General features: G+C 30.9%; 1 protein-coding gene across 1 annotated transcript in view; it reads right to left on the reverse strand.

Moving 5' to 3' along the window:
• The window catches only part of LOC139489536 (uncharacterized), a 30,543-nt gene extending 6,047 nt beyond the window's left edge, over positions 1-24,496 (reverse strand). Inside the window, exons 1-14 of the mRNA XM_071276046.1 lie at positions 24,337-24,496; positions 18,013-18,477; positions 13,434-13,574; positions 11,697-11,888; positions 10,937-11,079; positions 9,209-9,386; positions 7,519-7,672; positions 6,974-7,138; positions 6,212-6,305; positions 4,986-5,180; positions 4,504-4,542; positions 3,943-4,011; positions 3,589-3,664; positions 373-519 (exon numbers count right to left, since the gene is read on the reverse strand). Coding sequence (XP_071132147.1) covers positions 373-519; positions 3,589-3,664; positions 3,943-4,011; positions 4,504-4,542; positions 4,986-5,180; positions 6,212-6,305; positions 6,974-7,138; positions 7,519-7,672; positions 9,209-9,386; positions 10,937-11,079; positions 11,697-11,888; positions 13,434-13,574; positions 18,013-18,477; positions 24,337-24,358 — 2,080 coding nt within the window. The 5' untranslated portion in view covers positions 24,359-24,496. The remainder of the gene's footprint in view (positions 1-372; positions 520-3,588; positions 3,665-3,942; positions 4,012-4,503; positions 4,543-4,985; positions 5,181-6,211; positions 6,306-6,973; positions 7,139-7,518; positions 7,673-9,208; positions 9,387-10,936; positions 11,080-11,696; positions 11,889-13,433; positions 13,575-18,012; positions 18,478-24,336) is intronic.
• Between the last annotated feature and the right edge of the window lie 1,214 nt (positions 24,497-25,710).

Raw genomic sequence — 25,710 nt, forward strand, 5'->3', positions numbered from 1 at the left:
TCCAATATTAACAGTTTAAAAATAACAGATATATAATAATGGTCATTTAAAAAAAAATAAGAACATTTTCCGTATCAAGTTTATAGTTAGTCAGATAAAACAATCGTACGATTGACAAGATATCGACACGCAATTACGACTACATCGGTTACTGTAGTTTTGGTCCTTTGTGTTTTATAGACATATCGTGATTATAATCGTAGAAGATGACAAGATGGCGGAGCGTAGAAAATTGATACTCAAATTTTAAAATCGATGTTGATCTCTTATCTAGCGGAATAAAACTTTAATATCTATAAATTTGAGCCTTTTTATACAGAATGGACATAATATCAATTTTTGATTTTTTTGCGAAGTTTCCCTTTAACTTACAGTAATTATAGTTTTCCGTTCCTGTTTCTATAATCCTAACTGGATTGTTTATTGTTGTTCTGTCCATCAGTAAGATTTCACTCTTTATATCCACATCATCAGAACAAAGGAAGTGACGACTGCTGTAATCACTGAATACTGCTTTCACTAAAAATAAAATCCTTCATGTCAGGGTTGATTTCATAAATTAACTACTGTGGTTTCATTATATATTTTCTAGGGTACAAACTTTCATGGATTGAGGAAAAATGGTACATTTGTGAATTTTCAAGGATATCTGAATTTTGTGGTTTGCTAAAATTGCATAGTCCTAATTATCTCCCTTAGGGTTAACTATATTTGATATTTAGAAACAAATAAATAAATATGTACATCAATACAATACAAGGACTGGGAAACAAGTGAAAAGTCACTAATATATATTCCTCTCCTTTCTATTCATTACAGGTGTTAGGACTTTTTTTCATACAGTTTCAGCTTGATTTTCAGCTTTCATGTTCCATGTTACTTGGGAGGATTTCAAAATCAATGTTGACCATGAATATTAATGTTATTTTTTATAAACAACTTTGTACTTTGATATTTTTTCTCTGTTTACATTGATTTAACTAGATGTGTCAAATGACACGAATAGCCCTGTCTCAAAAAGTTAAAGAATATGCAATTTCAATTACACATGTGGACACAAACATGATGGTAGTCTCACATACCAAAAATCAGCCCAATATCTGAAAAGCGTTTAGAAAAAAAGTCTGTATAACTGTGATTTTCAACAATTTATCAAAGTTCATAGCCCGTAATTTTTCGGCAAAAATTAGCCGAGCGGAGCAAAACTTAAACTCGATCTGTAGCTCATCTTTGTGAACTCACATGCCAAAAATCTTCCCAATATCTGAAAGAGTTTAGAAAAAAAGTCCGTATAACTGTGATTTTCAACAAGTTATCTAAGTCCAAAGCCCGTTATTTTGGCCAAAAAAAAAGTCGGTATATCTGTTATTTTCAACAATTTATCAAAGTCCAAAAGCCCGTAATTTCTGCAAAAATTAGTGGAGCGGAATGAAAGTTAAACTTGATCTGTAACTCATCATGGTTAACTCACATACCAAAAATGAGCCCAATATCTGAAATCATTTAGAAAAAAGTCCATATAACTGTTATTTTTAACAATTTATGGAAGTCCATAGCCCGTAATTTAGGCAAAAATGAGCCGAGCAGAACAAAACTTAAACTTGATCTGTAACTCATCTTGGTTAACACACATGCCAAAAATCATCCCAATATCTGAAAGCGTTTAAAAAATAGTCTGTATAACTGTGATTTCCAACAATTTATCCAAAGCCCGTTATTTCCTCAAAAATCAACGGAGCCGAATGAAACTTAAACTTGATCTGTAACTCATCATGGTTAACTTACATACCAAAAATCAGCCCAATATCTGAAGGCCTTTAGAAAATCAAAGTGATGGATATCACTCATGGAAAGATTAGAACAGAAGTTTGAATTATTTCATATTAAGGTATGGTGGGGAAAAATGAACATTTATAAAACACTATTGCTGAAAATTGCATTTACAGCAGGTCTTTAGAAGGATACTTGCTTTTCCAGTATGAGGATAAAATGAGCTTAAATTAAATAATATGGGTCTCTTAATATGCAAAATTTTATTTAAACTGCAGTTTATGTCTAATCGAAATTATGTTGCCGGTTCTAAACATGTTTCAAAAAAACAAAAAAATTGCAAAAATTCTTCTAGTAAATGTTACCAAATATCCTTGTAAGACATAAATTTAGACCAACAGCTTAAAGCTTTAAAGTGCCAACAAAAATAATCTAAAAATGTTGTTTTGGGGCATTTTGTAAGTTGAAACAGGTTATATGGCATTGAAAATTAAAGTTTTAGAGTGCCTTTTGATCAAATTTTGATGTATTTTTCAACCAATTTTATTTTTCAACGTAAACTAATTAAAAAACTAATTTTATTGAAATGTGGATTCTCTCTTGATTGCAAAAATATATATTTACTTCTAATGAAAATTCAAATGACTAAAATAGACATAATGATTGACATGATTGAGGGAAATAAACTAATAAACAATGGTTTGTTATAATTAAAAATTTATAAATTTTAAAACTGTTTCAAGCCAATTCCTGATAAAAAAGTGAACTAATCTAAATTGTTAATTAATTACAGATTATTATTGGAAATTTTTCAAGTAAATTATAGGCCATACTTAAATACCTTTTATATATTCATATTTATATTCATATTTCATTTTTTTTTATATCTTGTTAATCCATTAATCATTTATCTTACAGATAGAATTTGCAGAATTACTTTATGTAATGTAGATCAAAAGTTATTGGCAATAAATAAATCTATCATCCTTATAAATATCAAACAAACAATACACACATTTGTGTAATCAATTATGAGGTCAAATACTTGTGTATTAAGAATTAGATGCATATTGTAGTGGTCTGTAATTATGTAAGACTGAGGTTGATAGGTAATGTGGTCAATTTGATTGGCAGTTTAGGAGGTGGGGCATTGTAATTAAAGGTCCACCTTGCCTCTGATTGTTTAGTGATAATGACAGTTGTCAATCATACTAGTTGAATCAATACCCACTTACCTAACCAAATGTTTTTAAAAAAGCCTGCACATCAACACACCTGAATGACATACATTCTTGAATGAACTGCTCCAATAATATACCCCGTTTTTTTCAGTTTATTTGTGTATTGTGTGTACATACATGAGAACTATAGGGAACTATATTTTAGTGTGAATACATTTAGTAACAGTAGCTAACCTGTCCTGTTGTTAGGGAGGGTGGTGCCTAAGTAAAGATTTAGAACAAGTTCTAATCTTTCCAAAAACTCTGTATAATGGTTTGTTGCGGAATGATGGAATGACGGAATTTTGGAATTACAGAATTTTGGAATTACAGAATTTCAAAATTACGGACAAGGGAAAACTATATGGCACCGACAACTTTGTTGCGGGGCAGGGGCCATAAAAATAAGTAAAATTTATGGCCTGAGATACATGTTACTGTTACATAACCTAAAGTTCAACATTGGCTGTTTAAAACTTTCAATCTACATTTGGTAAATATTTTGTCCTGGAATTCCAATTTTTACACCACTAGCAACTAATGATCATGTCACAGTAAAATTTAAAATGCACTAAATGAAAACAAGTTTTAGGCTTACATGCTTTTTCATCTAAATAGTGATGTTCTTCAGGGACTCCGTGTTGCTCTCCTTCAGGTCCATGTCTTTTGATTCTCTATATAAAGTAAAAGTTGTATAAAAACAAGTTCAAACTCAAAGTAAACCAAGTATTACATCATACACAATACTACATTGAAGTTTAGTTTTAATGTCATATTTCTTAAAAATCTAATGTCAATGAATTTCTACATTTTACATGGAGTGCTAATACTAAAGACACGCAATGTTATGTATCAGATAAAATATTTGTTTATTTTCCTGTTTTTTTTTTTTAATAATGAATGAGAATAGATATTGAAAAATGCAAAAATATTAGTACGTTAAATACATTACCCCTGGTCGATCTTTAGGAGGATTTCCTATGGGACCATGGTCCCCATTACCAAGTACATTACTTCCTGACTAAAATGAGAAGAAAAATTAAACCTAAATGATTTGTATATAGGAAATTAACAATTTGCCTGATAAAAATATGTGGAATAGCTATTACTTATAACTAAGTGCATTTTTTTATATTTTTTTCAACTGCAACTCAAAAAGACCAAATTCAGTGCACATAACAATGGCAACATGATGACACATGTTTCTTAAAAAATCTTTATCACGTAAAATACGACATGTTTTTGGGAAGCCAAACATATTTAATTTTTTGAAATCTCAAAAAATATTAGATCCTTAACAGTCAAAAGTTTTGCTCCATTCATTTTTGGATTGTGGTTTATTTAAAAGCCAGAGCAATGGCCTGATAGTAAGTAGTTACACATTTGAGCGTCACTGATGAGTCTTTTGACACGAAACGTGTGTCTGGCGTAAGTGTAAAATTTTAGTCCTGATATATCTATGATCAGTTTATTTGATTGTTGTTACTGTAAAAAAAAATATTTTATAACCTACCTTAGAGTGTGCATCCAGGATATGAGCTGGAGATGGTCCCTGCAAATATATAAAAGAAGACACTCTAAATTACTTCATACAACTTCTGTTTATGGATCCATACATTTTTCAATCAACATTTATCTAATTCTTAACACAAATGTTGATCACTATAATCATATTTTTTTGTGCATGTATTATTTGTATTGTCTGTTGATAGTATAACCACTTGAGTTATTTAGTCACTGACTGCATAAATTTCTACTGTAGGATAATAATATGTGTCTGATGTCAGAATTGCAGGTTTATTAAACCTTTATGTTTCACTTATGTTAAAAAATCAAATTTTTATCAAAAAACTTGCTTCCAGTTTGAAATAGTTGTGAAAATGAAGAAAAAAATAAATATTAAAATAATTTTAGTTTAATAAATTTGTATCAAAAAGATGTGAAAACTTTAACTTAAAGTTCTCATTCTTATAAAATATCAAATTTGACAGTTACCTTATCTATTCTATCCAAACCATGTAAACCACTGTCCCTGTCCATGGTTATGTGGCTCCCTCTACCTCGTACTTTGAAGATAAACAAATCTCTGTTGTTCTGTGTTGTATGTAGAGTGAGGTCAGATGACATCTGGTATTGTGAACTGTTCATAGTCATTATTCTAGATCCATCTCTGCCATCTATAATATAATTCTGAAAAAGAAAACATTCAGTAAAGTTATAATTTTCACCCATGTATCATAAAATAAAGCTTAACAAATTTATCTTAATAGGTATTTTCCCACACCTGAAAACAAACTGATAAACAGATTGATTTTTATCTGAATAAATGGCTACATAAAATATTCACTTTATTCACTAACATAATTATTTTGACATTTCCATTACACCTATGATCTATATTACTTTGAATTGCTGAATTAACTTCTTTCTTTTTATATTTAATTGTATCTCTGATTTCTACAATTTTAACAAATCACTAGAAAACATTTTCTTCATGCTGTTTTCTGACACAAAATTTTATTAACTTCTGTAAAATGAAAGGGGTGGAATAAAGAATAAAGAAAAAGTGTGCCTGAAATACCTGATATGAATAGTGGTTGATTTTAGAGTGGTCATTGTCGGGAACATGTACTCGAGGAGGAATTTGAAGAAAAAAAATGTAATAGAAGTAACAGAAATAAAATTTCCTATATGCTGAGGTGGGTTTGGGGTGGTCTAGTGCTAAAGGTAATACCAAAATCATATCCAGAAATCCATATAGTCTAGAAGACTTACATATTCACCAACAGACAGGACTTAACAGATACTCTTGACTGGAAAGAATAGTGGACTTTAAGAAGTAGATTGCCTGGAGATAACATTTTATCTTATAAGTTTTATAAATGATATCATTTTGTTTATGCAACATTCATATGAAAAAGTTGTCAATAACATCTGTAGCAAGTTTTATACAGGAATATTACCAGTTATTTGTTTGCCTAGTATTGCAAAAGAAGGAAATAACAGTATTGCATTTATTTTGAAAGATATAAATCTGTGTTTTACTGTTTACAAATGTCAATTTTAAGCATGTCCATAATGAAAATAAATTTGTTTTTAACTGTTAAGCAAAATAAATTATAACATTGTTATAATCGTTGAGTCTCAAATCAAAATAAACTTTTGAAAATGGTGAGAAGTAATTGAGTGAGCTATTACTAGGTAATTATTCCTTTTATTACCTGTGTAAGTGTGTACTGAGGCCAAGCACCTACGCTCCAATGAACTATAAAATCTAACGTTTCATCATCATTAAAATATCCAGGGGAAGGTGATCTGTAAATATAATAAGAGAATATCATATCAAATAAAATTTAGTAGAAAGCAAAACTTCTGTGAGTTATGCAGTACATTGTCCACTGATGGCATCAAGATTATTAAACAAAAAAGGATTCATTTCATATTCTTCAGTTGGGAAATTACCTCCCCTCAAACGCTGAAAACTTTATCTTTTCTATACTATAAATTATGAATTTACAAGAAAAAGTTCTGTTTAATAGTACCAAAACAAATTGCATGAGGAGAAAAGGATATTTATAGGTTATAGATTGTTTATCAAATGTGAGGATGTTTCACAGCTACAATCTCATAGAAGAGTGATAACCCCGAGTTGAAATGTGACTGAGGAAGATCATTGAGTTTTAAAGATCATTTTAATAATCTGTTTATTGCTATTTCGTCTATGATAACATTGATGTTAACATTGACAATGGCACATGCACTCCATAGTTTCTTAAAACAATTTTCTTTCTCAAGCCAGTAGCATGATATGAAAAATTATCACAAAAAAAAGATAAAAGGAAAAATACACATAACAGGGGTTAATCTATTTTAACATGGCTTTCCATTTTTCTCTCTACGCATTTTCACTTATCAAAGCTTATCTACAGTATCATTGTTTTTAATTCGAAAAGTAACCAGACATAATTATGTTAAATAATTACGTATAAGACTCCATCCCAGGAAAGTGAGCTGACCATATCTCAGTGAGATCTTGTCCATCAATGAGAGTTATTGTTCCATCATAACCTGATGCTAAAACATCATCTACACCATCTTTGTTCACATCTACAATGACGGGAGGGACCATGTATCCTTTGTTTTTACCTCTGAAATATAAAAATATACATAAATTAATTTCCTGTACCGTAGTTAGAGAGTATGTGGTGAAACAATCCTTAATAGTACATGTACTACTTGGCATTTTATAAAAATGAAATTATAACCTACTGGTAACTCAAAATTTATTTTGAGTAAAAGTGTATTTCTTTGTGAAGAGCAACAAAATGATGATACTTTTATCTTAAGAATCTTCGCTGTCAATGTTTGGTCTATATACTTTAGGGTTTTGATAGAGCTTCTGGATGTTATGGCAGTCTTAAATAATTTCAAAAGTACTAGTATTAGCTATAACTAGAAAAAATGTTAAAATTAACTATTTTTGTGAATTATGAATAAAATCGAACAAAATAAGTCCATGAAGTCTGACCTAACAACTGTGATTAATCCAGTGGCATCATCTTTTATACGATTTTGCCAATAGTCATAACTGCTTTCTCCGTTTATTCCTGGAACTACAGAATTATGGTCTGTATCTGTTACATAATGAAACAAATCTGGTACAGATATCATTAGAAGATCTCCTGAAATAACAAATATTTTAATTACTTCTTTCGTAAGTACAAAAAAATGTTCTGTAATGTAAGACACAAGACAGTGTGTCTGTTCAAATTCTGTAGTACAGTGGTTTTCATTGGTTCATGTCTGTCATGTTTATTTGTTCATACATTGTTTTGTTACAAATTAGAATGTTGGTTTCCACATTTTTCATGTCAGAGCAGACTAAACAGTATGACTTTTTCTCATTATTGAAGGCTGTAAGGTTGCCTGTAATCCCTTTCATCCACTTCATTTGAAAATGATGGATAGTTTTCTCATTGGCAATAGTCCATTCTGTTATTATACACTTTTTAAACAAATTACTTCCCTTTGGTTTTGCCAATGCAAACATGATGAATTGAAAGTGATGTATCGTCGGTTTAACTAATTTTTCATGAAAAATAATTTCTGATATCAACAGTATTTAGCTGAACAACAAATTAATGTAATTAAAACATTTGAAAACCTTAAAGATTACTCACATTACACACAGGTAAGTTTGCTCTTTCTACTAGCTTCCCATTGTAATCAAAAATTAATGTCCCTCATATGGGAGACAACTAAAAGAAGGGATCTCTATTAACGGGGTCAATTACGGGAATAGGCAAATAGCCTATTAAATCAATTCTGCTTATTTTTGCATAAGTGTCAACTCTAAAAATGTTCTAACATAAGATTTTACTCTCATATTAGTTCATCACATTATGAGCCTACTTTTGCATATAAATTATCAATGTTTCAAATGCTTTCACAATCAAAATTCGATGAAACTACTCATTGATGTATCAATGATTAGCTAAGACAACATGTCAGATAAGTCGACTTGGCCACTCTACACTGTCCACATTTAACAATTTTATTCTGCAATTGACCTTTCTACTACACAAAAACAGGTGTACAGATAACACGAAGCAATAAACATGTATGTATACTAGACTTTTAAAGTCTCCATGTAACCTGCTTCTGTTGGGAGCAAATGGTAATGTCAAATTACTGTTTACATCACAGTTCAATTTGGGGTCATGTCAATTTCATTTCAAAATCAAATTCAACTATTCGGATTGAAAAAATGTACAAAATTAATTGCAGGATAAAGAAAATAACTGTTTAGTGTCTTTAAATATCAGCTGTATTTATATTATGCTGGACTTGTACAAATACAGCTGATATTTAAAGACATTAAACAGTTATTGTTTATATATTTTCACACTTAATATAATTAATTTCTTAAACTAAAAAAAAGTTACGGTAACCCAATTGCTGCAGGAGTGTATTTGACTGTGTAAGAGGGTTCCTGTTGAGAAATGTTTTAACACAGTACATTGTTATGCCAACATGAAAAAAAAGATCACCTTTACAATGTTGTCTTATTTCTGTTACAATATGAATAGAGAGTGGTAGTAAAATAAAGATTTGATTCTCTGTTACCTAACAAGTACTACCATGTGATTTGTTTTTCTAATGAAATCATAGGAATCCCCAACAAAGATGTTTTCCCTAGAGTTAATCGACTAAATTACCTGGTATAGTTTCTCCACCAGTGCCAAATAAAATATACTGGGAACCATCTTTAGTTGTATACATAACTGGCGACATGTAGATCTCTTTCTTATTTGGTGCAGCTAAATATCTGATGCCAAAAACTTTCCCAGTAGCACCAGAGAGAACAAGGAGTCGGCCGGAATGACGATTATGTTCCTATAGAAAATAATTCTTGGTTTGAAAATGTATTAGTGACAATAACTTTTCCCAAAAAAATATTCTTAGTTAATTTTACTAAGATTGTAAAACTACAAACATAAAAAAGATTTTCAGAATTTCATTGGCTTATACATTTTTTAAATTGTCACATTCAAATAGTTTTAGCTATTTAATACAAAGGAGTATGTTCGATAAGGTCCTAAAATGGCCCCCTTTTTTTAGCGTAAATTTCAAATTGGAATTTATTGACTAATATCACGATAAATTAAAGCTAATACATTGACTAGATAGGATATAAGCCATTTTGTTGAAAATTTTACGTTTCTGCGTTTCATTATGACGTCACAAGTTGTACTCATATTGATTTTTCACAAAAAAATCAATGAAAATGGGTAAATTTCCAAAGATTATTTGACAGGAAACATAGAGCGCATACGTCGACAACAAAGATCTTTTAAAATAATGTTTGTGAAGACATTTAACATGTCTTATTTGAATATTAAGCTTGTCGACGCATGCGCTCTATGTTTCCTGGTCCTTTATTTGGTTGAAATCCAGCTGATTTTGTCAAATTTCACCAAAATTCCTTATCTTGACCTTTTTGGGATGTAAAAATCAACGTGTTAGAATTAAACTTTGACAAAAACAGCTCTGTTTAACATTCTCACATGTCTTTAAGGCAACTTAAAACAATTATTGTCTTGTAACCATGAACTTTATAATTGGGGCCAAATATGGCACTTACCGAACTTACTCCTTTAAAAACTTGTGTTTGATGTTTTTGACATTGTATTGCTGTCTTGTTGGCATATATATTCCAGATCTCCTTTAACTTATATATTACAGATCTCCTTTAACTTATATATTCCAGATCTCCTTTAACTTATATATTCCAGATCTCCTTAAACTTATATATTCCAGATCTCCTTTAACTTATATATTCCAGATCTCCTTTAACTTATATATTCCAGATCTCCTTTAACTTATATATTCCACATCTCCTTTAACTTATATATTAAGAAGCAAGTACATTAACTCTTGTTAGATGAACATGTACATCAAAAAGTAATCCTACAGACCAAATATAATTGACCTATAACTTATTGTTTCTTAGAAACTAGCATAAACAATGTATCTGATCAATCAACCATAAAAATAAGGTTAAGGTCAGGTGATCTCATCCAGACAAGATTGTAATCCTTATAAGGAAAATATTTTAAGATCAAACATAGTCAAACAAACACAGAGGTCTAATCTGAAACCTTAATCTGAATCAATGAACCATGAAAATTAGGTAAAAGTCAAGTAATCTTTGTCATGAAGGCATGAGCATGTCAAGACAAATAGGTGAATAAATAAAGTTGACATATCACTTAATACAAAAAAGAAACAAACCTAAGAAAGAAAACTTTATATGACTCACTTCTTGGCAAATTAGACAAGGTTAGATATTTCTTCCGGCAGACATGTTGACCTTGCAATGATATATTGACCAAATATAGACAAACTATTCATCTCTATCTGAGAAACTAAACTGATCAGTTTACCTCTGGATCTTTATCTGGATCCCCTCCATTAGTTACCAATACTTCTGGTACCCCGTCCTGATCAAAGTCAGGTAAAGCCAATACTTGGTAAGTATTCCATGTTGGTTTCATTAAATTATTATCACCAAGCCATAATATCTTTCCTGAAATACAAAATAGTACGACCTTTTATTTGCCATAATTTGCTACCTTTCATTATCTACAGCTGTAAATCAAATTAGTTTTGTTGCAATTTATTTTTGTTTGCTTCAAATTCAGCATTTTCTTGTTCATTTTTCAAATTAACATTGGGCAATGGCAGGTTCAGGGCTGATATGCATAAAACCACTTAAGATTTTCAATCGTAGTATGTGTACTAATTTATCGGAAATGTAGAAAAATACATCCGTTCAGAACATTTATATTAAAACAAGTAGTTGTATGCATATCAGCCCAGGACCTATGACCAAAAATACTTAAAGGTCCTCATTTTTTCTTACAAGGTTCCATTTTAATTGAACATTCAATTTATATATATACAGAAAACTGCCATTCTAAAGTACTCAACAAATCGTTTTTTATTTTTGTTGTATCTGTGAAACCTTATGCTGAAGAGCAAAGGGGAAATTCTATTCCATACTGGGCACACAACCAATGAAAGGATAAAGTTAAAAAAAAATTGTCACTGATATTTTGTCTAAAAAACAATTATAGTAAAGAAATAACTAATATATATACTTCTACCAGAACAAATTATTAATAAAAAGTTACTCCAACATACCATTCTTTGGGTTTACTGCCTGAAGAGTTGCCCTCCTTCCAGTAACTATACAGTCTTTTTGCCCATCCTTGTTCACATCAAAATCTTCACAATTTATAAATATAACTGCTGATTTAGTAAATGTTTTCCATAAAACTTCACCGTCAGTACCTCTTATAGCAAACAAATGTCCTAGGCAGGGATAAGACATATCTGTGTAATTGGAAAGAAAGAAAAAAAAAACTTGTAACCTGGTTCTGGTCATACGGATTCAAAAATATATAAAAGCAGTAATTAAAAAATTCGTAATAAGCGAGGCAAAACATAGTTCAACCAGGTGCTCCGCAGGGCGCAGCTTTATACGACCCCAGTGGTCAAACCCTGAACAGTTGGGGCAAATTTGTTCAAGCTTGACACTGTTTGAATTTGGAATGTGATCAATTTTTTTTTACATAATATGGGTTTGTGTCAGAAAATTAATTTGGTCAAAGATCTAACAAATCTATTGCACAATACTGTGCAACTGAAGATTTTTTTCTTGAAACTTTTCAAAATTTGAAATTTGAAAAATTTTGAAAAAATAATATGCCTTAAAAAAATGGTACACAACCCCCCCCAAAAAAAACCTTTTTGAAACCCCCCTTAGAGCAATCAGCCTTAAACTCAATCCCATGCTTTCTTTCGTAGTATTGAACCTTGTAGTACAATTTCAGAGAAATCCATACACTTAAACACAAGTTATTGTCATGATTGTTTGGAAACTAGAAACATGGCCCTTTTTAGGCCCCTAATCCCTACATATTTTGGGCAATTAACCCAAAACTTAATCCCAGCCTCCCCTTTGTTATATGGTACGTTGTGGTACAATTTCAGAGAGATCCATACAATTACACACAAGTTATTGTCTGGAAACTAGAAAAATGCTTGTTTTGGCCCCTTTTTGGCCCTTAATTCCTAAACTTTGGCCCCAAAATGAATCCAAACCTTCTAATTGAGGATTTAAACATTGCGGTATAATTTCAGAGCAATTAAAATACTTGTACACAAGTAATTATCCTGAAACTAGAAAAAAGCTTGTTTTGGGACCCTTTTGGGACCCAATGTGTCTTCGGACGATGCAGACCACGATGACGACATCATATCATTATACGATCCCAAAAATGTTTTAGGGTCCTATAAAAACAACGAAGATTTGTTACATATTTCAAATATATATATACGTCAAAATTTTTTGTTCAAAACAGATGGAAAAAATCCCAAACACAAAATACACATTCTATCAATATGTTTCTGCAAAACCTGCATTGAGTCAATGTATTATTCATGCAAGATTTCATAAAAACTTAATGGGGCAAAAGCTTCCACCTATATACAAAAAATTAAAATAAGATTTTTTTTTTCTTTCAATCATTAATCAATTTGAAATAGTGAAATAACAAGTCGCCTTCAGCAGCCAATTTGCTCCAATTTTGTCAAAAAAGGCAAAGAAACATTGCTAAGCTGATGAATTATTCCCTTGCCAGTGAATAAGTCAACCTGATTGAATAGGTATTCATGTGACCTTCAATCTAATGCCATAGCTGGAGATGGGTTACCCATCACCTTTTATAATTCAAATTGAATTCTAATATTCCTGTTCCTGTGGACTTTACAAAATTTCTTTTTTGTATTTTATTTGATTCATTTATGAAAAGATGCTACAGTTGAATGCCTAGAATCCAAACAACAAGATAAAGAACTTATGTAAACTCAACTTACGTTTCATTTTACAAATTTCCTCAGCAGACGTATGTAGTTTTTGTAAACCTTCACCAATATTCTCTGATAGTGATGCACCAAATATAATGTCTAAGACACCATCATTATCAACATCTATAAGTCTAACACAGGATTCAGACCCTGAAAAAATATTATTCTAAATTCATTATAAAACAACTGTGAAATATGCACCAGTGTTTTCCTTTTTTCACTAAGGTAAGGTGGGTGTTTTCAAAAAATAACTTGCAACCGGGTGTTTTTTTTTTAAATATCCAACGTTTTTTTTAAATTTAATTACTGTGGCATTGTGTGGGGGTCACAAAAATAAAGATTTGTATAATATTCACATTTAATGGAGGTGAAAAAACATAAATACTAGTAGTCATATTAATTGTCAAATATTTTTTGATTTGATTTTTTTCAACAATTTATCTCTTTTCTCTCTTCTTTCATTTACAATTTTATGCATCAGCATGGATTTAACAACAACAGACTTAAGTTCTTTGTTTCTTTGTCCACACTTTTTAATATTATTTATCAAAATATGCCGCGTATTTTTGGCACACAGAACAGTAGTATCCATTTTGATTTTTATTCAATTTCCACAACTTCAACATTACTATTAATTTTATTTAACTTATTTGGTCTGGTATTTTCTTTATCATCATCGTCATCTGTCTTTTCCCCCCGATTGATAAACGAAAACATTGAAATTTGACGATTGGACGCCATCTTTGTCAATGAAAACAAATCAGCGAGGCGCAATTAGTATTCAAATTTTAACGGTACGGAACCGAAAAAAAATCTGGAATTTGAAAAAAAATACCGACCACCTCCTAGAATCGAAAGGTGGTCGGCTTTCAAAAGAAGGTGGTCGGCACACCCGGCTTAAATGCCGAATGGAAAACACTGATGCACTGCTTTCTTTGATAATATTATATATGATAAAATTGAGAATGGAAATGGGGAATGTGTCAAAGAGACAACAACCCGACCATAGAAAAAACAACAGCAGAAGGTCACTAACAGGTCTTCAATGTACATTCTTACAAAAAAATAACATCAACATTTTTCAGATATCTTTTGACAAACATCTTTTTGAGAGCTTTATTAACACAATTTTCCATTTTTAGTCTCACCAGAAATGTTGTAGATTCTTCTGATATTTTAATGTTGATTTTGTTAGTAAAATCTTTTATTAAACCATGACTGTTTACGAAACATTTGAGAGTAAAAAGTGTTTTTAAGCAATCTACATGTTCATTGAATTAATAACTTATTGATATTAAAAGGGAAAAAATCAACACCTACAATGTAGTGCATGTTTGAACCAGGTGCTCCGCAGGGCGCAGCTTTATACGACCGCAGAGGTCGAACCCTGAACAGTTGGAGCAAGTATGGACAAAACATTCAAGCGTGATACAGCTCTGAATTTGGATTGTGATCAAATTTTTGACATTACATGGTTTTTTTTTACACAAAACAAATGTCAAGATTTTACAAATCAATTACAGATTTCTTCTTCAAACTTTTTAAATCTAAAAAATGAATGTGGTCTAATGAACTTAAAAGTTTTTTTTTGCCTTTGAGCAATTCACTATGCTGTTGAATATTAATCCTCTCAAAAAAATGTTTGAAGAAATTTTCTTTTTATTTATGAAATCTGAAATGAGAAAAATTTAAACCCCCCCCCTTTTTTTCACATCCCCGTTTCCCTTTTTCCAAAACTGATATCAATTCAAATTTCTAATGGAGTTTGCAACAATAACTACTCTTTTAATTACATCATAAAATATTAAAATGTAAAATAAAGTGCTTGTTATCACTGAATGGTAAAGATTGGTTGGTAGTAAAAGTGAATATACATTGTTTATTGTATAAAACAATAAAAACAACGTGATAGCAATATACGACGAAAATTTTTTTCAAATTTTGCGGTCGTATAAAAACTTCATCAGCAACATTTTATATTGGCAAATTTCCAATGAAGTTATTTACATAAAGTTATTGGCAAATAAAAATAGAAAATGACATCATAGTCATGTCTGGCAAATGTCCAACATACATTATCTAAAAATATTTTAGATAAGATAAGGAAAAAAAGCTTCATCATCAACATTTTATATTGGCAAATTTCCAATGAAGTTATTTACATAAAGTTATTGGCAAATAAAAATAGAAAATGACATCATAGTCATGTCTGGCAAATGTCCAACATACATTATCTAAAAACATTTTAGATAAGATAAGGAAAAAAAGCTTCATCAGCAACATTTTATATTGGCAAATTTCCAATGAAGTTATTTACATAAAGTTTTTGGCAAATAAAAATAGAAAATGACATCATAGTCATGTCTGGCAAATGTCCAACATACATTATCTAAAAACATTTTAGATAAGATAAGGAAAAAAAGCTTCATCAGCAACATTTTATATTGGCAAATTTCCAATGAAGTTATTTACATAAAGTTTTTGGCAAATAAAAATAGAAAATGACATCATAGTCATGTCTGGCAAATTTCCAACATATATTATCAACTACTATTCTATACAAAGAAAGATAACTCCAATTGAAAATTAATTGCTATTGCACAATATTGTGCAATTAGATTTTTCTTGCTATTGTGCAATACTGTGCAATTGAAAATTTCTTGCTATTGCACAATACTTGATATGGAATCCTGATTTGGACCAACTTGAAAACTGGGCCCATAATCAAAAATCAAAGTATTAGTACATATTTAGATAAAGCATATCAAATAAGCCCAAGAATTTAATTTTTGTTAAAATCAAACTTAGTTTAATTTTGGACCCTTTGGACCTTAATGTAGACCAATTTGAAAACTGGACCAAAAATTAAGAATCTACATACACAGTTAGATTTGGCATATCAAAGAATCCATTTATTCAATTTTTGATGAAATCAAACAAAGTTTAATTTTGGACCCCCATTTGGACCAACTTGAAAACTAGGCCAATAATTAAAAATCTAAGTACATTTTTAAATTCAGCATATCAAAGAACCCCAAGGATTCAATTTTTGTTAAAATCAAACTAAGTTTAATTTTGGACCCTTTGGGCCTTAATGTAGACCAATTTGAAAACGGGACCAAAAATTAAGAATCTACATACATAGTTAGATTCGGCATATCAAAGAACCCCAATTATTCAATTTTTGATGAAATCACACAAAGTTCAATTTTGGACCCTTTGGGCCCATTATTCCTAAACTGTTAGGACCAAAACTCCCAAAATCAAACCCAACCTTCCTTTTATGGTCATAAACCTTGTGTTTAAATTTCATAGATTTCTATTTACTTATACTAAAGTTATGGTGCAAAAACCAAGAATAATGCTTATTTGGGCCCTTTTTTGGCCCTTAATTCCTTAACTGTTGGAACCAAAACTCCCAAAATCAATCCCAACCTTCCTTTTGTGGTCATAAACCTTGTGTCAAAATTTCATAGATTTCTATTCACTTAAACTAAAGTTATAGTGCGAAAACCAAGAAAATGCTTATTTGGGCCCTTTTTGGCCCCTTATTCCTAAAATGTTGGGACCAAAATTCCCAAAATCAATCCCAACCTTTCTATTGTGGTCATAAACCTTGTGTTAAAATTTCATTGATTTCTATTCACTTTTACTAAAGTTGGAGTGCGAAAACTAAAAGTATTTGGACGACGACGACGACGCCAACGTGATAGCAATATACGACCAAAAAATTAAAATTTTGCGGTCGTATAAAAATTGTTAAGATCAAAATGACACATACATGTATGAAAACTCTTTATTGAACTACAATGTACTACTAAGATATACAAATAAAGTCTTATAGTAGATGTTTAAATGGATTTTCTTAAAATCATTAATGTTTATTCTTAAACGATCAAGTACCTTATAAAAAATAGTATAACAGCTTGATTGCAATTGTCTGAAATAATTTTACATATATGGTTTATGTACATGACTACATGTATAACCAATAAATAATATTTTATACCAAGAAGTGTTGTCTGTACTTTTAAGTATGATTAAACATAGAAGTCGCTAAAAAAGGGTGAATTTGTTGTAAATCTGCTCAAAAATTTTGACCACTAAATCTTGATTGTTTTTTTTTTAAACCCAATTAATAAGTGATCAGGAATTTTGAATAGGTACTAACAGAACATATATCAATTCAAAACTTTCCTGAGAAAAAACTGAACACACACCTGCATTAAGAAATTAACAGTCCAAAATTATACAGGGAAATAACATAAAAGTAGCCAGATGCTCCACAGGGCGCAGCTTTATACAACCGCAGAGGTCGAACCCTGAACAGTTGGAGCAAGTATGGACACAACATTCAAGCTTGATACAGCTCTGAATTTGGATTGTGATTGAATAGTTGACACAGCATAGGTTTCTGACACGGAAACCATGTGTCTTCGGACAACAACGCAGACGACAACAACATGATAGCTTTATACGACGCAAAAAAAATTTGCAGTCGTATAAAAACTACAAACAAGAGGAATTTTTAAATGATGAAAAGGGGTGATAGCTTACTCTTAAATTCAATACTGCTTTTTTAACTTACCATAATTTTCCATTTTTTTCTTCCAATCTTTGCCAATTGGATGTTTTATATTTCCTTTTGCTGGTGGTTTAATCACAGATATTATGTTTGGTTTAGATTGCTGAGGAGATATCACATGGTTTGTATGATTATTCAAGATCCCAGTTGAATTAACATTTTTATTGTCAGTATTATTATAATAAGCTGATAACTTAAGTGCTCCAACTGCTGCTATTACTATACATGTTATCAATATACAAGTCACCCAACAAAATACAGTCCAGTTTTTAGGATCTGGTTGTATAACTTTTTGTTGGTGTTTTGGCCTATTTACTGGTGGTTTCCCATTTTGAGGAGGAATCAGTTGAAGTTCTATTTTCCCACTGTCCACTTTATGTCCATAAATAACATCCTCATCATCAGAGTCATCACTTAGAGATGTTAAAGGAACTTTGGAATATTGATCCAATTCATAAGAATAATTTCCTGAAAAAAGAGTTACGGTATACTTAAATGCAAAGTGTGAAAAACTCAGGTTATTTGTTTATACTACATTTCTAATTTATATACTCATGATACTAAATAAAAACAATGAAAAGCCATCATTTATTGATGTAAATGTGAAGGTAATTGTTAGTGACAGGCTTAGCAGCATTTCATTCAAACTAAAACAAGAGTGTACACTCTGAGGTTGATAGCACAGGCTTTATAGGTCTCGTTCAAAAACTTTACTCAGGCCTTTGAAAATTTAAAGCTGGTTTCCCCAAACACAGGAAAATAGTAAAGGGTAGGTACTCATCGTAGGCAGGAAAAACTTTTAATCTTATTTAATTTGTTTTTAAAACATCAAACGAGATAGGTGCAGTTTCCCTCTACCATGTCTACAGAGAATTTTTTCTTAAATCATTGACAGGAAATTCAAAAAAAAAACCTGTTTGACATTAAGTTGATTTATTTTGTGATAGATAAGCTATTTAAAACTTTAAGAATGACATATGAAACTTTAAAAAAAAACCAATCAAATGTGTATGATAATCATTGAACGGCTCTCAAAATTTTGATGAACACAAAGCCTGATCATGAATGAATTTTATGATGAGAGTCTTAAAGATCACCGTTTTATTACAGATGTCCAAAACTTAACACTTTGAAGATTGAAATCATGATAATAAGGTCAAGAGACTCAAGACCATATGAACTCAGCCAAATGAACATGTACACCTTAAATGATTGCATACCCCAAATATACATGTAGTTAACCTATTGCTAATTACTGTATTAGAAACAGAAACAAATCAAGAACCTGTAATTCAGTACTGTGTTGTTGGCTGCAGTGCAGTCTATCATATTTGTTTTTCTCCTATTGTTTTGTAATAATTCAGGCCATTTATTCTTTTTTTTAAATTGTTCAACATGTTGTCATGGCTAGGCCTTCTATAGCTGACTTAATGAAATGGTTTTACTTAATTATTGTTGAAGGCAGATCATTTATATCTGCTTAAATCCACATACAAATGTAAGTCCGACTTTGGTGGATAGTGTCTCATCATGCTCATTGGCAATTATAACAGCTTATTATTTTAAAATAATAACTAAAACTAAATGCTGACCACTGAACCTAAAAAAGAGGTCAGATGAACCATGTCAGATTGACATGTACAATGTACACTTACATGTAACAATCTTTCAGTACATTTTTTTTGTACACCAAATAGAGTTGAAATATACTGTATTGCTTGTACGAGTAGAATCTGAGAAATAGACCTTTTAAATGGCTTATTACAATAACAGAACATTGACCTATAGCTATGAACTACCAAATTTCGGTCAAGATAAGGGTGCGTCTAAACACTGCTAAGGGGTCCTTAGTGCACTAAGAACTCATGATATGCCACTAAGGACTAGTTGAGGTGCTGTTACATGCAAGGTTGGGCGGTAAATACCACCCCCGGTATTTACCGGTATTTACCGCCCTGGACAATACTCCCCTTGGAAGTGGTCAATACTGGCAAATACTGGTCGATTGAAATTTTCATGGTTATTTTTACTATTAATTGAAGTAAAAACATAATAAAAAGTCAAATAAATTTAAACTTTTAATCTTTATGCAAATGTCAGCTTATATAACTTAATGAATTTGATATGTTTTATTCATTTATAACACTTATTCCTACTGATTTAAAATTAAGTTATTATGAATTATGATAGTACATACTTTAGATGGTTTATTCCCGATTGTCCCACTTTTTAAAATTTTAGAGTTCTGATTGTCCCCAGGGGCGGATGCAGGAATTTTCGAAAGGGGGGGTGCTAACCCAGGGCACCCAGGGCAAAGGGGGGGTGCAAAACATATGTCCCGATACAAATGCAAAGATCGGCAAAAATAAAGGGGGGGTGCGCACCCCCGGAACCCCCCCCCTGGATTCGCCACTGGTCCCACATGAAAAGTTCTAATTGTCCCACATTATTTTATGGTGTGAAATGTTCTTAAATAAACAATAGACTTGATGTTTGTTGTGTTAAAATAACAAGAATTAGTTATTAACTGTTCAAAGTATTAGATTATATCAATTTTATTTATGTATACAATATGATTTGTTTTTTAAATTATGAAATTAATGCACTTTTCAATGATAAAAATATAATATTTCTGAGTGATTAAAACATCAGATTTCTGTTCTTTTCATTAAATAAGATAATATTTCTTATTTATAATATATAACTAAAATGTTTATCATCAGCGAGAGTACCTTATACCACATCTATCATAATCTCTACTGAATTTCATATTGCACGAGCTTGTCATTGTGTTTTAAAATGCTTGATTGAAACCCACTATCATTCTTTAATGAAGAAATAAAATTATGTAAATATCAATTTATTTTCTTGTTTTTTTCATATTTTACAAGAAAAACGATTAGTTACCTGTAATTTCCTACTGCAGTTTATAAAAACAGATTAATCACAATCAAAACAATTCCCGATTGTCCCACAATTAAACTTCCCAATTGTCCCACACAACTCTTCCCGATTGTCCCACAAAATTTTACTACCTTTTTACCTGTAATTTCAAAAAGTGGGACAATCGGGAAGACACCCTTTAGATATATAAAAATATTATGAATTATGATATTACATACTTCATGTACTTTAGATATATAAAAATTTACATATTATTTCAACATTTATAAATCAATATATAATTTTTAATTCAAAATGTATGATTTTACAGGTAATTAAAAGTAAAGGTAAATTAAAGTACAGGTAAATGAAGTTACATGCATCTTTTTACCTTTTACCTGGCATTTCTAGGTGTGAAAAATTAATTACTAAAACAACAGCCCCCAATAAATGTTGACAATACATGGGTTGAAAGTAATAAAAGTGATATTTGAAGACTTCCTTAAACAAAAAAATATTTCCTGTCTCTTTAACTGTGAGAAAATGGAAAGTTTGAAGCTGCTGAGGGACAAAACAGTTTTTATCTTTTACTATAATATTATTTACTCATATAATCAATGTAGATCACTGTTTATTCAAAGAATTTACATGAGAAATAGAAATGAAAGCCATTAAAAATGATTTGAACACTTAATTAATAGTAATTGACCAGGTAGAGAGTTACACAGGTTTCTGTAGTAATGACCATTTTTTTGTTTTCTGTTATGTTCCATTATTTTCGCGTTTCTGTATACTTTAACCCCGCCACATTATTTATGTATGTGCCTGTCCCAAGTCAGGAGCCTGTAATTCAGTGGTTGTCGTTAGTTTATGTGTTACACATTTGTTTTTCGTTCATTTTTTTATATAAATAAGGCTGTTAGTTTTCTCGTTTGAATTGTTTTACATTGTCATATCAGACCTTTTATAGCTGACGATGTGGTATGGGCTTTGCTCATTGTTGAAAGCCGTACGGTGACCTATAGTTGTTAATTTCTGTGTCATTTTGGTCTCTTGTGGATATTTGTCTCATTGGCAATCATACCACATCTTCTTTTTTTGTATATATGAACAAAGACATATAATAATACAATATATGTCTCTGCGTACATATATAATATTATAAATAAAGTGTATTTGCTATTAAGAAAGTTTGCAACTCAGTTTCAAAATAACAAGCTTTTCATAACACTAGTACATGTATATATCAAAAGAGGATTGATAAAGGAACAAAAACAGCCAAATAAATATATAGGTCAAAGTGCTTGTTTTCGAGATAATAGCCATTGAAATTTAGGCAGGGAAATTTTCCCTCTTGATTATTCATAGCTTTAATTTATCATTGACGGGATTATGTTCTCAAAAACTGTTAAAAAATAGCAAGGATTTTATAAGACTTTAACAGATGGCTTATAATTATACATGTAAAAGATTTATAAAAAAAAAAGTGGGGGTCAATGGGCAATTTTTTTAAGGCATTCAAATGGATAAAACCAGAGGATTCTGAAAATCTGACAAAAATCCGAAAACATGACAAGCAAACATCCTTAAGTTCTAAGTTTCTTCCCCACCGTGATCACTGCTATATTATATAGAATCTCTATATATTATAGTAGTTTAATCATAGTATGCATGCAGATAAACGTGAAAATAGTTGTCCTGTTCCATCTAGTATTTATGAAAATATGTGTATTAAAGTTAAAACCAGTAGTCATGTCTGATTTAAAAGTCGGTCTGATGACGGAAACAATATCTGGACGTCTTTATTTTAGTTTTTCTCCCAAAATAATCATAACTGAATAATCATAATAATGGATGACAAATCTGACTATGCATGGTACATGTATCTATAGGACACAAAGGCATGATGATTAGGTTATTGCATAAGGAAGAAAAGCAACACACAAAATGAGGTCTTCTCGTTTAAAATTAAAGTATACATGTAGATATACATTATATATGTAGGACTCTAAAGTGCAATGGGGACGCTAAAGTGCGATGGTCACGCTAAAGTGCGATGGTATACGCTTAAGTGTGATGGTGTCAGACGCTAAAGTGCGTTTTCCGCTAATGCATGTTTGCTTGCGAAAGTGTGGACGTTTGCATTATGACTCTTCAAGCCGTTTGAACATACGAAAATTGACATGCCGGTAAACGAGAATATTTGTGGAGATGAAGGTTTTTTACAAGACAAGAAAAGCGATACAAATGAAACAAAACTTTTTTAGTCTGGGATATAGAAGACTTTGTATACGGTGGAGTTTTTTTCCAACAAAATCACACACAGTACAAAACCTTTGAACTCCACTGTGTCAGTGCGGACAAACGTTTTTCTGTCAGGGTAGTGGATAAAAGGACTTCTCATCAACATAGAAAACTGATGACAGTAAGGGGAAGGTGCATACCGTAAAAGAGAGCGAAAAAGTCAAAATACACCAAGTGTCGATGTATTTCAATTCGTCCAAATTTAATTTAGAAACTCCTTCTATGATTTTAATCAAATGTTATTTACTTGCTTGAAATAAAAGCTACTTTTTAACTTTCTAATTGAGTTATTCTATAACCTGAATATTTTTGTACAATACGTATTGTCATGTCTATGAAAGAGATTGATATTCGTCAACAAGTTAGTGACATACCAAGCAGTTGTGTAGTATCATCATATGATTGCCGATTAGACAAGTCTCGATCTAAGACTGTAACCTATAGTTTATCGTATGGCTAACCCAGCAGATAGTAGTTTTGTGAATAGAGGTTATCAAAACGACCATTGCAAAACAATTGATACGAGAAAAATAACGGAGTCAATGAAACAATTTTAGAGTCCTACATATATACAGTTATTTACATTACATTTCATATATACATTGTAGCAATAATCAGACATACAAATATTTAAAATCACAGCTGTGTTCAAGCAACCCTTGGTCATGTGTTGGTCTTTTTGTTTGACATGGTTTCTTGTGTAAATAAGTCTATTTCGCTGACCTAAGATGGCTTGCATGCACAGGCACTTTCCAGTTAGAACTTATGCACATGTACATGCATGTATTGCTGTTCATTTATACATTTATGTGCCCAACCTGTTCTTCTTCTCTTCTTTTATTGATGACTATGTGCCGTGCATGCGTGGGTAAAATTTACAATTTTATATTTAAATTAAAAAATTTAATAAAGAAATAATAACTTGTTTATAAGGATCTTTCCCAAACTGTATATATATATATATGAAGAGTTGATTATAAATCTTATAAAAAATCGGCAAAACCATATTAAAATATACAAACAAACAGTCATGATCAAATATTACAATTTACATCAAGGACGTATAACTAACATAATATACGTCCTTGTTTACATTTATAAAATTTGACTGTGAATTGATAATAAATCAAAGTAAATTACCTTTTCTCAGAGTGTTTCCCATACTATTACAATACTGGAAAATGTTGATTAATTAAAGACTAATACAGTTTACGTTGAGGTAGCCAAAACTGAAACATTAAAACCACTGGGAAGTTAATAGTTTTACTACTTGTTGTATTTGTGTTTTATTATCTCCTCCAAAACGAAGGAGGTTACGAACGACAACCCAATGTCGTAAATCTGGGTCCTTTCGCCCTAATCTATTTACGCCCCTATTCATGTTCGAAAAACATTCTAAAAGTAAGTTTAAATGTGTTTGTTTTTATTTTTTATTGATGATTTTCTATAACGTTTTTGGTTCTTCATTATATGTCCGCTTCGAAGAATAAAAGTTCAAAATATTCCTATCAAAATCGAAATAATTCTATCATGCAATGCTCTACTGTATGCTCATTTTAACATGGATATGCATTATATTTGTCAACATTTAATACCTCGCAAACTCTCGGTATTAAATGTAATGCCTACATATGTTAAAATCAGCATAGAACATGGCATGAAAGAATTTATTAATTAATATATTGATTTAATTCTTACATGCCATGCCCTATGATTTTAACTTGGATAGGCATTATATTTGTCAACATCTTAACACTGAGCGTTAGCCAATTTTAAAAATTACTTGTAGAATGTTTTTATTGAATTTGCTAGCGTGCAACACCAACAAAACTGTCCATTTTTATCTCCGTTGTTGTTCAATTGGAATAAGAACATGGCTTTGTATTCAAAGCTTAAGAATAACGTCATATTAAAATTATTGTTAGTTCATACCTTTCTATCGGTTTTGGTCTTTTTTAACTCAATTATTTGTTATGATGGTAAACGGACAGAAAGTCACAAGACATAAAGTCACATTTAACAGGAAAAAAATCACAATTTATTTGTTCACAATTGCTTGAATATATAAGAGAAAGATCTTTAAATATTTTATTTTTATTGCATATTTTCAATTTTAAGTTTAGGTAATTGTTCATCAGCCAAATATAAATGAAAATTATTAAATTTTATCATGCAAAGGATATTTTTCTTGGCACAACAAAGCCATTAAAGTACTAAGCCACTTTGGCAGTTAAAGGTTTCTATGCAAAGTGCGTTTCCTGCCCTCACAACTCTCCTTCTGCACAATAAATACATGTATCCCCAAGTTTGGTTGATCTATGATGGTGTAAACATCATTCTGCCATCTGTCGGCTATCTTGTGTTTACCATCTCAGGCTTCAACCTTGACAAGTACGGGGTTGTCCTTTTTAAAATGTAGAACCTCTTTGTCTTCCAATCATAACCAGCCTTCTGCTTTATCCTGGCTCTTTCAGCTGCCTTGTCCCAGATGCAAGTTCATAGGCTTTGGCTAAT

The sequence above is a fragment of the Mytilus edulis genome, chromosome 9, assembly GCF_963676685.1.
Source record: "Mytilus edulis chromosome 9, xbMytEdul2.2, whole genome shotgun sequence".
In the NCBI taxonomy this organism is placed as follows: Eukaryota; Metazoa; Mollusca; class Bivalvia; order Mytilida; family Mytilidae; genus Mytilus; species Mytilus edulis.